General features: G+C 51.4%; 1 protein-coding gene across 4 annotated transcripts in view; it reads left to right on the top strand.

Annotated features, from left to right (window-relative positions):
- Nucleotides 1–15296, top strand: part of LMO3 (LIM domain only 3) — a 134937-nt gene that overhangs the window by 42939 nt on the left and 76702 nt on the right. The window contains exon 1 of one of the 4 annotated variants that reach the window (XM_073564597.1): nt 1760–2006. The exons of the other annotated variants lie outside the window; for them this stretch is intronic. Coding sequence (XP_073420698.1) covers nt 1964–2006 — 43 coding nt within the window. The 5' untranslated portion in view covers nt 1760–1963. Of the gene's footprint in view, nt 1–1759; nt 2007–15296 lie in introns of those variants that run through there. 4 annotated transcript variants of the gene reach the window in all.

Genomic DNA, 15296 nt, shown 5'->3' with positions numbered 1-15296 from the left:
CTATTTTTGGGTGTCCTATCTCAGCAGTGCCAGTCTTGGGCTCAGTCTCTGGATCAGTCTCGGGCCCAGTCTTGGGATCAGTCTCGGGCCCAGTCTTGGGATCAGTCTCGGGCCTTGTCTCCGTTGCAGCCTTGTACCCAGTCACGGGCCCAGTCTTGCTCTTCTCTCCTGATTGTAGGGGGGGTCATTATTGGGGGCTCTCTGCTATTTGTGGGTGTCCTATCTCAGCAGTGCCCGTCTTGGGATCAGTCTCGGGCCCTGTCTCAGGTGCAGCCTTGTACCCAGTCACGGGCCCAGTCTTGCTCTTCTCTCCTGATTGTAGGGGGGGTCAGTAATGGGGGCTCTCTGCTATTTGTGGGTGTCCTATCTCAGCAGTGCCAGTCTTGGGCTCAGTCTCTGGATCAGTCTCGGGCCCAGTCTTGGGATCAGTCTCGGGCCTTGTCTCCGGTGCAGCCTTGTACCCAGTCATGGGCCCAGTCTTGCTCTTCTCTCCTGATTGTAGGGGGGGTCGTTATTGGGGGCTCTCTGCTATTTGTGGGTGTCCTATCTCAGCAGTGCCAGTCTTGGGCTCAGTCTCTGGATAGTCTCGGGCCCAGTCTTGGGATCAGTCTCGGGCCCTGTCTCAGGTGCAGCCTTGTACCCAGTCACGGGCCCAGTCTTGCTCTTCTCTCCTGATTGTAGGGGGGGTCAGTAATGGGGGCTCTCTGCTATTTGTGGGTGTCCTATCTCAGCAGTGCCAGTCTTGGGCTCAGTCTCTGGATCAGTCTCGGGCCCAGTCTTGGGATCAGCCTTGGCCCTGTCTCAGGTGCAGCCTTGTACCCAGTCACAGGCCCAGTCTTGCTCTTCTCTCCTGATTGTAGGGGGGGTCAGTAATGGGGGCTCTCTGCTATTTGTGGGTGTCCTATCTCAGCAGTGCCAGTCTTGGGCTCAGTCTCTGGATCAGTCTCGGGCCCAGTCTTGGGATCAGCCTTGGCCCTGTCTCAGGTGCAGCCTTGTACCCAGTCACAGGCCCAGTCTTGCTCTTCTCTCCTGATTGTAGGGGGGGTCATTATTGGGGGCTCTCTGCTATTTGTGGGTGTCCTATCTCAGCAGTGCCAGTCTTGGGCTCAGTCTCTGGATCAGTCTCGGGCCCAGTCTTGGGATCAGCCTTGGCCCTGTCTCAGGTGCAGCCTTGTACCCAGTCACAGGCCCAGTCTTGCTCTTCTCTCCTGATTGTAGGGGGGGTCATTATTGGGGGCTCTCTGCTATTTGTGGGTGTCCTATCTCAGCAGTGCCAGTCTTGGGCTCAGTCTCTGGATCAGTCTCGGGCCCAGTCTTGGGATCAGTCTCGGGCCTTGTCTCCGTTGCAGCCTTGTACCCAGTCACGGGCCCAGTCTTGCTCTTCTCTCCTGATTGTAGGGGGGGTCAGTATTGGGGGCTCTCTGCTATTTGTGGGTGTCCTATCTCAGCAGTGCCAGTCTTGGGCTCAGTCTCTGGATCAGTCTCGGGCCCAGTCTTGGGATCAGTCTCGGGCCTTGTCTCCGTTGCAGCCTTGTACCCAGTCACGGGCCTAGTCTTGCTCTTCTCTCCTGATTGTAGGGGGGGTCATTATTGGGGGCTCTCTGCTATTTGTGGGTGTCCTATCTCAGCAGTGCCCGTCTTGGGCTCAGTCTTGCTCGCCCGCTCTTGGCCTTTGCCAGGCGCCCGTACTTTGCTGCTATGGAAACAGTAATTAAACTGATAAGAGTGGAGAAATGTCAGAATCTCGCGCTCAGCAGCTGCACAGAGGAAGGGGGAAAGCAAATTGGTTCCCAGCTCCAGTGCTCAAAAAAGGAGGGGGTTTAGGGGCGGCTGAGGAGGGGGCTGCTCAGTGCTGAGGACCTGGATTAGCATTGGGGGCTGCAGGGGTCTCTGGGCCGGTGAGCAGAGGAAAACAAGGCCCAGAATGAGAGGGGACGCTTTGTCCGCCCTCCCCGGGGACTGAATGGCGGCCAGCACCCATGCTCTGACTCCAGCACCGAGGACAGGTAGGTTGTCACTGCGGTGGGAGTTCTGTGCTTGGTGTGTGTAAGTCGCCACCTGTAGGTGAGATGATGGGTGTTGGAGTTAGCACATTGCGGGTACTTTGTAGTGTTGCTGTTGGGACTGTGCAGATGAATGGAACCGAACAAGAGGATAATGGGAGCGCTCAGGCGAGCGGAGACCCCACAATGCATTCCGGGCAATTAACAGCACAGATCAGTGTGTGCCGAGTGGAGCCACCATCAGACCCCATTGTCAGACCTCACTGTCAGATCCTGCTGTTAGACCCGCTCCTCTTAACCCTTAACGTTCTGCTTCTAGGCGCCTCATTGACTCCACATCTGTCCAATCCCAAGAGCCGATCTTGTGGAGCGGCAAGTGGTGGAGTGGCAAGTAGTCGAGTGGCATGTGGTTGAGAGGCAGTTACTGGAGCGGCATGTACTGGAGCGGCATGTGATGGAGCGACAAGTGGTGAAGCAGCATGTGGTAGACCAGCATGTGGTGAAGATTCATGTAATGGAGCGACATGTGGTGGAGCGGCATGTGGTAGACCAGCATGTGGTGAAGCGGCATGTGATGGAGCGACATGTGGTGGAGCGGCATGTGGTAGACCAGCATGTGGTGAAGCGGCATGTGATGGAGCGACATGTGGTGAAGCAGCATGTGGTAGACCAGCATGTGGTGAAGCGGCATGTGATGGAGCGACATGTGTTGGAGCGGCATGCGGTGGAGCGGCATATGGTGGAGCAACATGTGGTGGAGCGGAATGTGGCAGAGCGGCATGTGGTGGTGCAGCATTTAGCGGAGCAGCATGTGGTGCAGTGGCATGTGGTGGAGCAGCATGTGGTGCAGTGGCATGTGGTGGAGCAGCATGTGGTGGGGCGACATGTGGTGGTGCGTCATGTGGTGGTGGTGCGGCATTTACCGGAGCAGCTTGTGGTGCAGCGGCAAGTACTGTAGTGGCAAGTAGTGGAGCGGCATATAGTGGACCAGCATGTAATGGAGCGACATGTGGTGAAGCAGCATGTGGTAGACCAGCATGTGGTGAAGCGGCATGTGATGGAGCGACATGTGTTGGAGCGGCATGCGGTGGAGCGGCATATGGTGGAGCAACATGTGGTGGAGCGGAATGTGGCAGAGCGGCATGTGGTGGTGCGGCATTTAGAGGAGCAGCATGTGGTGCAGTGGCATGTGGTGGAGCAGCATGTGGTGGGGTGACATGTGGTGGGGCGGCATGTGTGGGGGTGCGGCATTTGCTGGAGCAGCTTGTGGTGCAGCGACAGGTACTGTAGTGGCAAGTAGTGGAGCAGCATGTGATGGAGCGACATGTGGTAGACCAGCATGTGGTAGACCAGCATGTGGGAAGCGGCATGTGATGGAGCGACATGTGTTGCAGCGGCATGCGGTGGAGCAGCATCTGGTGCAGTAACATGTGGTGGTGGTGCAGCATTTACCGGAGCAGCATGTGGTGCAGAGGCATGTTCTGTAGTGGCAAGTAGTGGAGTGGCATGTGGTGGAGGAGCATGTGGTGGAGCAGCATGTGGTGGAGTGGCATGTGGTGGAGGAGCATGTGGTGGAGCAGCATGTGGAGGAGTGGCATGTGGTGGAGCAGCATGTGGTGGAGGAGCATGTGGTGGAGCAGCATGTGGTGGAGTGGCATGTGGTGGAGGAGCATGTGGTGGAGCAGCATGTGGTGGAGTGGCATGTACAGAGCAGCATGTGGTGGAGTGGCATGTGGTGGAACAGCATGTACAGAGCAGCATGTGGTGGAGTGGCATGTGGTGGTGCGGCATTTAGAGGAGCAGCATGTGGTGCAGCGGCATATACTGGAGTGGCAAGTCGTGGAGCGCATGTGTAGCGGCATGTGTTGGTGCAGCATTTAGTGGTGCGGCAATTAGCAGAGCAGCATGTGGTGCAGCTAATTAAAAAGATGTAGCAGAGCTCTGTATGTGTGACTAAAACACTAAGAAATTACGTCATATACCTGACACTTCCCCCTTTTGAACTGCGCTACGGAGGCTGGACCTCTCGGTACTCCTCCATGCGCACCTCGGCAGGCTCGCAATGCTGGGACAACTAATCTGCATTGCCATCCTCTCTGCCTTTTTTGTGTTTAACGGTAAAGTTGTACTGTTGGAGGGAGAGGCTCCAGCGTAGCAACTTTCTGTTAGCACCAGTCACGGTGTGCAGCCAGCTCAGGGGTTTGTGGTCGGTCACCACAGTGAAGGTGCGTCCGTACAGGTAGGGCTGCAAATGTTGCAGGGCCCAAACCATGGCCCGGCACTCCTTCTCTGTGGTGAAATAGGCCATTTCCCTCGGTCAGAAGCTTCCGGCTCAGGTACAACATGAGGTGCCTTTGGTTCCCCGAGTTGACCTGGCTAAGGCTAGTTTCACACTAGCGTTTTTACCCATGGCGCCGCTAAGCCCCGCCCCCTGCCGCACCCCCTCCGGTCATCTCCGCCTAGTGTCGCACATCACTGCATGCGATCTGCACACCCTATCTTTAGCATAGGGTGCGCAGACCGCACGCTGGCCATGCACTAGTAGGATTTTGCGTGCGCTGCGCCCTTTTGACGGTCCTCCGAGTGCACCGAAATGCAACATGGTGCGTTCGGCTCACCGTCAAAAGGGCGCAGCGCACGCAAAATCCTACTAGTGCACGGCCAGCGCACGGTCTGCGCACCCTATGCTAAAGATAGGGTGTGCAGATCGCATGCAGCAATGTGCGACACTAGGCGGAGATAACCGGAGGGTGCGAGGCTTAGCGGCGCCGTGCGCTGCGGGCAGAAACGCTGGTGCGAAACTAGCCTAAGCACAGCACTGAGGCCAAACTAACTGGTGTCGGTCTGTACTAGAAACGGTCAAGTGCTGTCGACTGCCTTTAGCACAGGAGAGCTGCTCAGGACTGTTTTCAGATCCCTGAAAGCCACCTCACAGCTGTCTGTCCAGTCGACTGTTTGGTTTAGCTTCTTCCTGGTGAGGTCTGTCAAGGGCTTGTTAAGGCTACTATAGTTTTGTACAAAGCGCCTACAGTACCCTGCAGTGCCCAGGAAGGACATCACCTGTTTCTTGGTCCTGGGGGTGGGCCAGGACGCGATAGGGTTTTGGCCTCATGGAACCCCCGCCTACCCGGTGCCCCAGGTAGTGGATCTCTCTCATGCCCATCTGGCACTTTCCTGGCTTGATCGTCAAGCCGACATGGTGGATGCGCCTGAGCACCTCCTGAAGATGATGGTGTTCCTCCCAGGAGGGACTGAAGACTGCAATGTCATCCAGGTATGCCACTGCACACCTTTCCAGTCCCTAAAGGTGGTTGACCATCCGCTGGAATGTGGCAGTGGCATTCAGCATGCCAAAAGGTATGACCGAGGACTTCTATAGTCCGAAAGGGATGATAAAGGTGGACCTTTCCTGCACCTCGGGGCTCAGGGGGATCTGCCAATATCCCAGACTCAAATCCATAATGGATAGATAGTGCGCGCCAGCTAACCGCTCAAGCAGCTCCTCGATGCGTGGCTGTGATGGTGTTGAACTCCTTGTAGTCCACACAGAACCGGGTGGTCCGATCCTTCTTCTTTGGCACCAGGACTAAAGATGAGGCCTAAGCGCTTTTGGACCATTGAATCACCCCCAGCTGCAACATCTCATCGATCTCCTGGCTCATGATGTTCTGCATCTCATCAGAGATCCGATAGGGTGTCCGCAGCAGTGGGGTATGATTTCCAGTGTCCACTTCGTGGACCGCTCTCTCAGTACTTCCAGGTCGGTTGGTAAACACAGCCCAGAAGCGTTCCAGCATGGCCGCAGCTGTGACCGCTGGGGTGCAGATAGCAAGGCACTTACCTCCAGTCCTCTATGAACCCACTGGCCTTAGCTTGGGCCCGCATGTCCAGGACGGGGTCTTCCTCCCTGTCCTCGGGCAGGTTGCAGATCGGTAGGACGCAGGCTCCATGTTCTTGATGCACTTTCATCATATTGACGTGGCATGCCTTGCGCCTACCCCGAGCGTGGTCAAGAATGACCATGTAGGTGACTGGGTTGAGCTGTTGGTGTACGACGTACGGGCCTTTCCAGGCCGCCGGAAGCTTAACCTTCGAACCATCTGGTAGGTCCGCTCCCGGGCATTCTGGTCGTTCCAGTGCTTCTGGTCAGCCTGAGCCTGCACCATGTTGTTATGCACCAACTGCGTCAAGGTCTGCATCTTGTCACGGAAGCGCATGACATAATCCAGGATGGACACTTCTGAAGGGCTTGGCTCTTCTTCCCAGGATTTCCTTACCAACCCAAGGAGTCCCCGGACTCACCTGCCTTGAAGGGGGAGAACCCCGTCGAAGCCTGCAGAACCTCTTGGTAAGCAAATAGCAGGTGTGGGAGGTACCGCTCCCAGTCGCGTCCTTGGTTCTCAATGTAATGATAAGTAAGATATGACTTCGCTGGAACATTCCTGAATCTCCCATTGTTACACTACAGATGAGACTTCTGCTTGTCACATGCTGCAGATGTGACCCCCCTCCTTCCCCCCTTATCAGCTGTGTGTCTCCTCTGCCTGCATCTGTAATAGGACACCAGACACTTCCTGTGCCAGCATTTCTCTCCTCTCCAGCTAAGGAATGTTAATTAAGCTAAGGGGAAAGAATGTCTTTGTTTGAAGCACCATGACTGGATCTCGAAAACCATACACGGCAGAGATATGAAAATCACATTTCTGTAATATGAATCGACCCAGCGTTCTGGCCCATAATTTTCACGGTTCCAGCACCCACAGAAACCAAGAACTGGATTTCTCCTAAACGGTGTGGCATAATTACTGCATGTTTGGTCTTGAATTATTGTTCTCGACAGGCTAAAAAGAATGATACCATGTGCGTGTTTATACGAGGTACCCTCTGCAAGATATAGTCATTATTAGTTTTGTAGTCAGAATTGTAACTCCTTGAGCAGGGGGGAGGAACATCACCAGACCGCCCCTTTCGTGATGTCACAAAACCAAAGCTATAAGGTACTCCCTCCCTAAAATTGGTCATTTCGAGCTGGAGGTTTCAAGCCCAAAGGACCCCAGATGCAGGGGGACATGTGGCGCCGCCTCCCCACATGGCTAGCCTACAGACCATCTAAGCAACTGTAAGTGTTGATCTCTATGTTAATACCATTTATTTTATATTTGCATTGTACATACCTAATGTCTCAACTTTGTAACATCTTTTATCTGTGTAATCACTGCCCCCCTTTTGGGGAATAAGTTATAACATTATTAGTCTGTCTTCATGCTCTAAAAACGAACACGTGCCTTTAAGATAATTGCTACCGATTTGGGTTGGCTTTGAACCCCTCTATTAAGTTTATAACTTAATCAGAGAAACTCTGGAGTTGGTGGCGACAAAGTGTGATCTGGGCCCTGGGTACTGCTGAGAGTGACGGAAGGGATTTTAGAAGCTAATTGGGTGGCTGTGGCAGGAGCATTTTATAATTCCCTCACTGCAGCGTGCCGGGTGGCCAGACCTCATTGAAGCAGCCGGCCGGTTATCAATTATCCCAGGTGTAGTTCCCTGACTGACCTGAGGGTAAGGGGGGCGCCGGAGAGCTGCGAGTTCCAAAGTGGAACTGAAAAGTTTTGTGAAGTATTGTGGGCAGTGGTGGGACAACCAAAATAACCCCCCTGCGATAAATTGTTAGGGCAACACTACCTTGCTGTTTTTTTTATAGCGGTGGGAAAACTAAGATAAGCCCCCCCGAACCTGTAATAGCCATGTGTCGGCAAATGCTTTGCATCCCTCCGTCCGTGACATACCGGTGTCAGCGGCGGGATCGAGACATATTGGTGGCAGCGGTGGGATCGTGACACTCAATCAGCAATCTTAGCATCTGGTTGAGGGTACCATTGAAGCGCTCACACAAACCATTGCTTTGGGGGTGATACGCACTCGATACAAAACGCTTCACCTGCATTTTCTTACAGAAAGCCTCCATTAGGCGAGACACAAATTGAGTCCCTTGGTCGGTAAGCAGCTCCCTGGGAAATCCTACTCGTAAAAAGATGGCCAACGAGGCATCTGCCACCTTATCCGCCCTAGTTGAGGACAGAGCCACTGCTTACGGGTACCGAGTAGCGTAGTCTACCACAGTGAGGATGTACTGTTTTCCGTAGCATCTGGGGACGGCCAGTGGTCCCACAATGTCCACAGCAATCCTCTGGAAAGGCTACTCTATCACTGACAAACAGATCAGGGGAGCCGTGGGATCGGGCCCTGACTTTCCCACTCTTTGATAGGTGATACAGGAGCTGCAGTAGTTTGTTACCAGTCCCTCTCTTGGGCAAATAGAAGTGTTGAGACAGCTGGGCCTTAGTTTTTCTGATCCCCAAGTGTCCAGCAAGTGGGATCTCATGGGCAATCTGAAACAACTCGCCCCTAAATTGGTACGGGACGACCAGCTCTCAATCCCTCAACCACTCCTTTTGGGATTTACTGGGAACCTCCCTCCTTCCCAGAACACCCTCTCCTTATCAGTCTCAAAGGTGGGCTCCTTGGCAAGGCGTCTCAAGGTCTCCAGGCTCGCATCTGAGTGCAGACCAACCTGTAACTCCTGGCTGGAGGCAGCTAGAAGTGACATCAGTGTCTCTTACTCATGGGAACCCTCTGGGACCTGCTCGGGGTCTGTATCTGGTTCAGTCATCCCTCTGACAGAGGAGGGTCTAGAAGGCAGGCCGTTACCAACATTCTGGGCACTCTGACTGCAAGTGACAGCAGCTACGTAGGCTGTCTCCCCGGGGATTTCCACAGATCCTTCAGCCGATGCTGCTTTAGGGTACTACCTCCCCATCCACCCCCATTACCTCAGGAGCAGTGTTATATATGGGGCAGTTACCTTCCTCTGTGGCACTGGTCAGTTGCACGGCATCACCTTTCTCCTGGTTCCCGTGCATCTCCCCATCTCCCTTAGCACTGTCGCTTGCTGTGTTAGGGGTTCCTCAGCCATCTCTCTCCGCAGCGTGACGTGGCTGAGTACTCCTGCACCTGTAGATACATCAGCATTATCAGATAAATTATCAGGTAAATCATGGTCAGGTAATTCACTGTCAGGTAAAGCATGCATGTTCACATCATTATCATTAGCATTACCCTCAGTATCAGATCGGGGAGGGGTGTCAGGGACATAATACGCGAACATCCTCCCCAAATCAGTTCCCAACAAAACGTCGGTGGGCAAGTTTTCGGACAACCCCACTTCCTTCACCCCGCTCCCGGCACCCCAATCTAAAAAAACCCGGGTCATCGGCAAGGGACATCGGACACCCCCAATCCTGGTGACAGTCAGGGTTTTCCCTAGAATAATCTTTTCAGGGGCCGCCAGATCGGGTCGTAAGAGGGTTCATTCAGCCCTGGTGTCCTTGAGGCCTGTAGCGACATGGCCCCCCACCGTGACATGCTGCAAATTTTCACAGACCCTCTCACCCGCCCCACCCACAAAAAGAACTGCTGCATTAGGCCTTGGCTGGGGGGTTCTTTTGCTTCTCCGGACAAGTGGCACTGAGATGTCCAGTCCGATTGCACGAATAACACTTGCGAGGGTCTGATGTAGGCCTTGCACTGGCAAAGGGAGCAAGGCCTCCGGTGGGTCGGCTGGCAGGGGTACTGGAGTTGGTTGATGGCTTTGCCCCCTTTCTAGCTGGCGGTGACTGGCTTCTGCAATTCCGGCTTACGATTGGCCTTGTAGCTGTCGGCGATCTGCGCTGCTTTATCTGCATCTTTTGGCTCCCAGTCCATCACAAACTGTCGCACCTCAGCTGGGCAAAGATGTAGGAACTGGTCTTTTATTATCAGGTCCCTCAGCTGCTCAAAGGTGGTCGCTGACAGTCCTTGGACCCACTGGTCAAAATGGGTTCTGAGACCATGCACCACATCGCTGTAACTGTTGTGTGGGCCACGTTGGAGGTTCCAGAACTTTTTACGGTAAACCTCAGGAGTCAGTTGGTACTTCTTTATCAGGGCCTGCTTGATTGCCTCATACTCTCCATTTTGGTCTGGAGGGAGTGTAGCAAATGCATCCAGAGCTTTTCCTTTGAGCCCTGGGGTTAGATATTGGGGCCATTCGATCACAGGCAGCCGTTAACTGTCTGCAGGCTTTTTCAAATCCCTGCAGAAAAATGTCCAAGTCCTCATCCTTTTCCATCACTGGAAAATGCACCGAACGGGGTTTAAGGAACTGAGCGCCGCTGGCCTCACTCCTCTGCCCCTGGATTCAAGCTATTTCCAGCTGGTATTTCCGATCGGCCTGTTGCTTGGCCCTCTCTCGCTCTTGGAATTGCAGGATCAGCTTCAGATATTCCCCACGATCGTCTGCGTGGAGTTGTTCTAAGGCCATCTGCAGGCGGTGGCCCACGCTGCCCTGGTTGCAAGTAGGGCTAGCCTGCACGTGTTGGATCTCTGGTTCGGTAGCATCCATACTTTGGCTGACCACTGTCTCTGCTGCGCTCTGGGCATGGTCTTGGTCCGCTTCAAGTTGCACCAGTTCCGCAACCAGCAACATGCCCGCTGTCTTGGGGTCATACTTGACTCCGAGCTTTCCTTTGCCCCCCACATTCGATCACTGGCTCGTTCTTGTCATCTGCACCTCAAAAACATTTCTAGAATTCGACCTTTTCTTACTTTTGACTCTGCAAAAACTCTTACTGTTTCTCATATTCATTCTCGTCTGGACTATTGTAACTCTCTTCTAATCGGTCTCCCTCTTACCAAACTCTCCCCTCTCTAATCTGTCTTGAATGCTGCAGCCAGGATCATATTCCTCACCAATCGTTACACCGATGCCTCTACCTTGTGCCAGCATCCTCAATAATCAGAACCTCCCACTCCCGTGTCCAAGACTTTACACGTGCTACACCAATTCTTTGCAATGCACTTCCCAGGTCAATACGATTAGTCCACAATCCCCACAGTTTTAAGCGTGCCCTGAAAACGCATTTATTCAGACTGGCCTACCACCTCAACACATTAACCTACTCTATCCCTGTGTGACACAGCCAAAAGTTTTACCATAACCAGGTTCCCCGCATCATGTTCCCACATGCTTTATGCCTCCATTAGTCCTCTGTGTCTGTACTGTTACACACTTAACATTATGGCTGGTCCATACAATCAGGGTAACTGTTACCACCCACCTTTCTTGTCTCCTCCTTCCTCATAGACTGTAAGCTTGCGAGCAGGGCCCTCACTCCTCTTGGTATCTGTTATGATCTATGTGATTATTGTTATGCTGTAATGTCTATTGTCTGTACAAATCCCCTCTGAAATGTAAAGTGCTGCGGAATATGTCGGCGCTATAGAAATAACATTTATTATTATTATTATTTGGCCTTTGGTTTTGCCCTGGTGATCGATGGCTTTGTACTTGCATATTGCAGCAAGAGTGTCCCTTTTTCTGCTGAGCGTACCAGGATTCTCCCCTTGCAGCCATAATTGTCACAAATAAAAGATAGGACAGAAAAACAAAGAGAAGGGTAGGGGGTAATCGCTATATACAATGTATTGTCTCAGAACTACTAAACACTGAGTTCGTTCTCCAAAACTTTTTGCGCAGAGTCCTTGCAAGAACCGTGCCAAGTTTTTAGTGAGAGGAATGATTGCTCAAACCAGATCATTAATGCTCTATTATCCCACTGCTACCACCAATATGTCATGAACTGGGGGTGTTTGGTTGCCCCCAGTTCATCAGGGATTTATTATATCCCACCATCCAGTTTTGGTTTGGAACTTGCAGCTCTCTGGCGCTCCCCCTTACCCTCAGGTCAGTCAGGGAACTACACCTAGGACAAGTAGTTGCCAGAAAGACTGCCTTGCTGTGTACTGACTATTTGGCACTCTTCAGTGAGGGCGATATGAATATTCCCAGGCTCAAGCGGGAAATACCCATATAAACCACCGTCCGTCACTGACAAAGTCTACCAAATACCCCAAAACACACTTTGCTGCCACCAGCTCATGGTTCTTATATTAAAATCAATATCGGGTCAGGAGCCAACCCATCCGTAGCGTAGTTTTAGCACGGAGGACGCGGGGGGTACGTTTAGAGCAAGGAGAACAAAGCTAGTAAAGTTTTATAGATTTTACTGAAAAGAATAGGCAGTGTTTACAAAAGTACAAACTATGTTACAAAGAGAGACAGATACAGTATATACAACAATTATAAAATAAAAATGGAATAAGGTATGAACTTACAGTGATCAGTCAATGGTACGCCATGTGAAGATGGGGGAGAGAGGTTCCCAAAGGCGAAGATTCAGTCCCCAGTATGGATGGTGTATGCTGCCTCCCCAGGTCTCAACAACCTGCAAAATGGCTGTTTTATAGTTAGCTCATAAACTTAGGGACTTCCCCAGTGCTGACCTCACCGGGTGACTGGTTACGCCCCCTTTGGAAAGTTATGAATAACCTTCTATTGGCCATAACTCTTGGAGGGAAGCTCGTAGAGGGACAACAGAAGTATTATATGTCTGCTTACAATATCATCTTCCATTTCATAGAATCGTAGAGTTGGAAGGGACCTCCTGGGCCGTCTGGTCCAACCCCCTGCTCAAAGCAGGATTCACTAAATCATCCCAGACAGATGTCTGTCCAGCCTCTGTTTGAAGACTTCTATTGAAGGAGAACTCACCACCTCTCGTGACAGCTTGTTCCACTCTGATCACTCTGTCAAAAAGTTTTTTCTAATATCTAATCTGTGTCTCCTCCCATTCAGATTCATCCCATTGCTTCTAGTCCTTCCTTGAGCAAATGAGAATAAAGTTGATCCTTCTACAATGTGACAGCCCTTTAGATATTTGTAGACAGTTATTAAGTCTCCTCTCAGTCTTCTCTTTTGCAAACTAAACATTCCCAAATCCTGCAACCTTTCCTCATAAGACAGGGATTGCAGACTGGTCACCATTCTGGTCGCTCTTTTCTGAACTTGCTCCAGTTTGTTGATGTCTTTTTTAAAATGTGGCGCCCAAAACTGGACACAATATTCCAGATGAGGTCTGACCAAAGAGGAGTAGAGGGAAATAATGACTTCACGTGATCTAGACTGTATGCTTCTGTTAATACATCCTAGAATTGCATTTGCCTTTTTTGCTGCTGCATCACACTGTTGAGACTAAACATCATATCTCTAGATGTTACGGGGAAGCAGATACCCGTTTCTCAGTTCCTAGTGAGCGAGGAGATCCAAAAACGCTGTAGTGAATAGCTGTAATGATGTAGATCTCAGAAATATAGGTTTCTTGTATATATCAATAATCTGTGCTATTATATTCAAGTTTGCAGGAACAAAGAGAACATGTGCTTCCAGAACTGCTTCCAACCAGTTTAGGGTCGTAACTGCTCTTTGTGCTCTTTGTGCTGCTGGCACACTAGACTCATAATACACAGCTGTATGCAGGGGAGAGGGAGGGTGTCACGGGGTCCTTCTCTGGTATCACACAATCAACAGAGCAAGCGAAGAGTGAACAATTCCAAGACCTCTATTCAGGCAAAAATACGAAAAGGTCCATATTCAGTCCACCACACAAAGGATAAGATAGTCCAGAATAAGAATGCAGTCCAGTATCAGGATAAAATGTCCAGGGAAACGAGATTCCAAAACTCTAGCACCAGAGGATAAAATGGGTCCTTCTCTCTCTGAAGTGCTGTCTGTACACGATCCTGTCCACACCGGAACTGACTTGCCCAGCTCCTGTTCTCTCTCCACCCCCTTCCAGGGAAAGTCAAACAAGTTGGAGCGGTTTCCAGGCCTCCCAGAGGAGAACAAAGGGCCTTAGGGATTAATGCATTACAGGGGGTCATCAAGAGACAGATACAGTGAGGCTGTAGACTTACAATGTAATAAGAAAAACACTATGAAAATGACTGAAATATAAAAATAGGAATATACAAAAAATGATATCCACATAACATATCACACCATCACAACCTCTCCCCCCCATAATAAGTGAGCACGCCATGAAGTCTACACAGACCTCTTACCTGCTCACTTTATTCCACATTGCTCAGTTATTTATAATTCCTTGTACAGTGGCAGGGGTAGGTCGGCCTGAGGAGCCTATGGTTCTTCTTGTCAAGACAGTCCATCGGCGTTCTGGTGTTGGCTTCCCCGCTTGTATTGGATGGAGAAGCTGTAGGGTTGTAAGTACAAGCTCCACCGCAGCAATCTTCCATTGTCCCCTGATACGCGATTCAGCCATGTGAGGGGGTTGTGGTCTGTAACGATTGTAAAGTCTCTGCCATACAAGTATGGCTGCAATTTTTTTAGCGCCCATACGATGGCAAGGCACTCCTTTTCAATAGTGATATAGGCAACTTCCCAATCCAGTAGTTTCCGACTGGCAAAAGCAACAGGATGTTCTTCTCCGGCGGCGTTCACTTGGCTAAGTACTTCCCCAATCCCAAAGGTGGATGCATCTGTCTGCACGAGGAACCTGCGTTTATAATCCGGGGCAGCCTAGACAGGAGCAGTGACGAGGGCAGTCTTTAATGCTGAAAAGGCATCCTCGCATGCCGTCGTCCACGTAACATTCCTAGGCATGTTCTTGCGGGTCAGGTCGGTTAGGGGCTTGGCCAAGGTGCTGAAGTTAGAAACAATTTTGCGGTAGTAACCAGCAGTTCCTAAAAATGCAAGTACCTGCTTTTTAGTCTGGGGTCTACACCAGTTGCTAATGACTTCCACCTTGGCAGGCTCAGGCCTTAGTGTCCCACCCCCTACTCTATGCCCGAGGTACTGCACCTCAGCCATCCCTATTTGGCACTTATCAGGGCGAATGGTCAGTCCTGCAGTAAGGATACAGTCCAGCACTATGCCCAAGTGTTTAAGATGTTCCTCCCAGGTTGTGCTAAAAATGGCGATGTCGTCTAAGTAAGCACAGGCAAAGTCCTGACATTGTTGTAACAGGCGATCCACCAGTCTCTGGAAAGTAGCGGGGGCAGTTTTCATCCCAAAGGGCATTCCCAGGAACTCATAAAGCCCAAATGGAGTAATGAAGGCTGAGCGCTCCCGAGCGTCCTCCGTTAGGGGTATCTGTCAGTACCCCTTGCTCAAGTCTAACGTGGTCACAAATTGGGCACTGGCCAGACGATCCAATAGATCATCAATCCTGGGCATTGGATATGCATCACTCTTGGTGGCATCATTTAGTCGTCTGTAATCAACGCAGAATCGTGTTGTACCATCCTTCTTGGGGACCAGGACAGCAGGAGAGGCCCAAGAACTGTGAGATGGCTGAATAACTCTCAGTTGTTTCATCTCCTCCAGTTCATTCTTTATCA

Source organism: Dendrobates tinctorius, unplaced genomic scaffold, assembly GCF_039654945.1.
Source record: "Dendrobates tinctorius isolate UK_male_01 unplaced genomic scaffold, ASM3965494v1 ptg000464l, whole genome shotgun sequence".
Lineage (NCBI taxonomy): Eukaryota > Metazoa > Chordata > Amphibia > Anura > Dendrobatidae > Dendrobates > Dendrobates tinctorius.
This window is presented reverse-complemented; position numbering and strand designations above follow the sequence as displayed.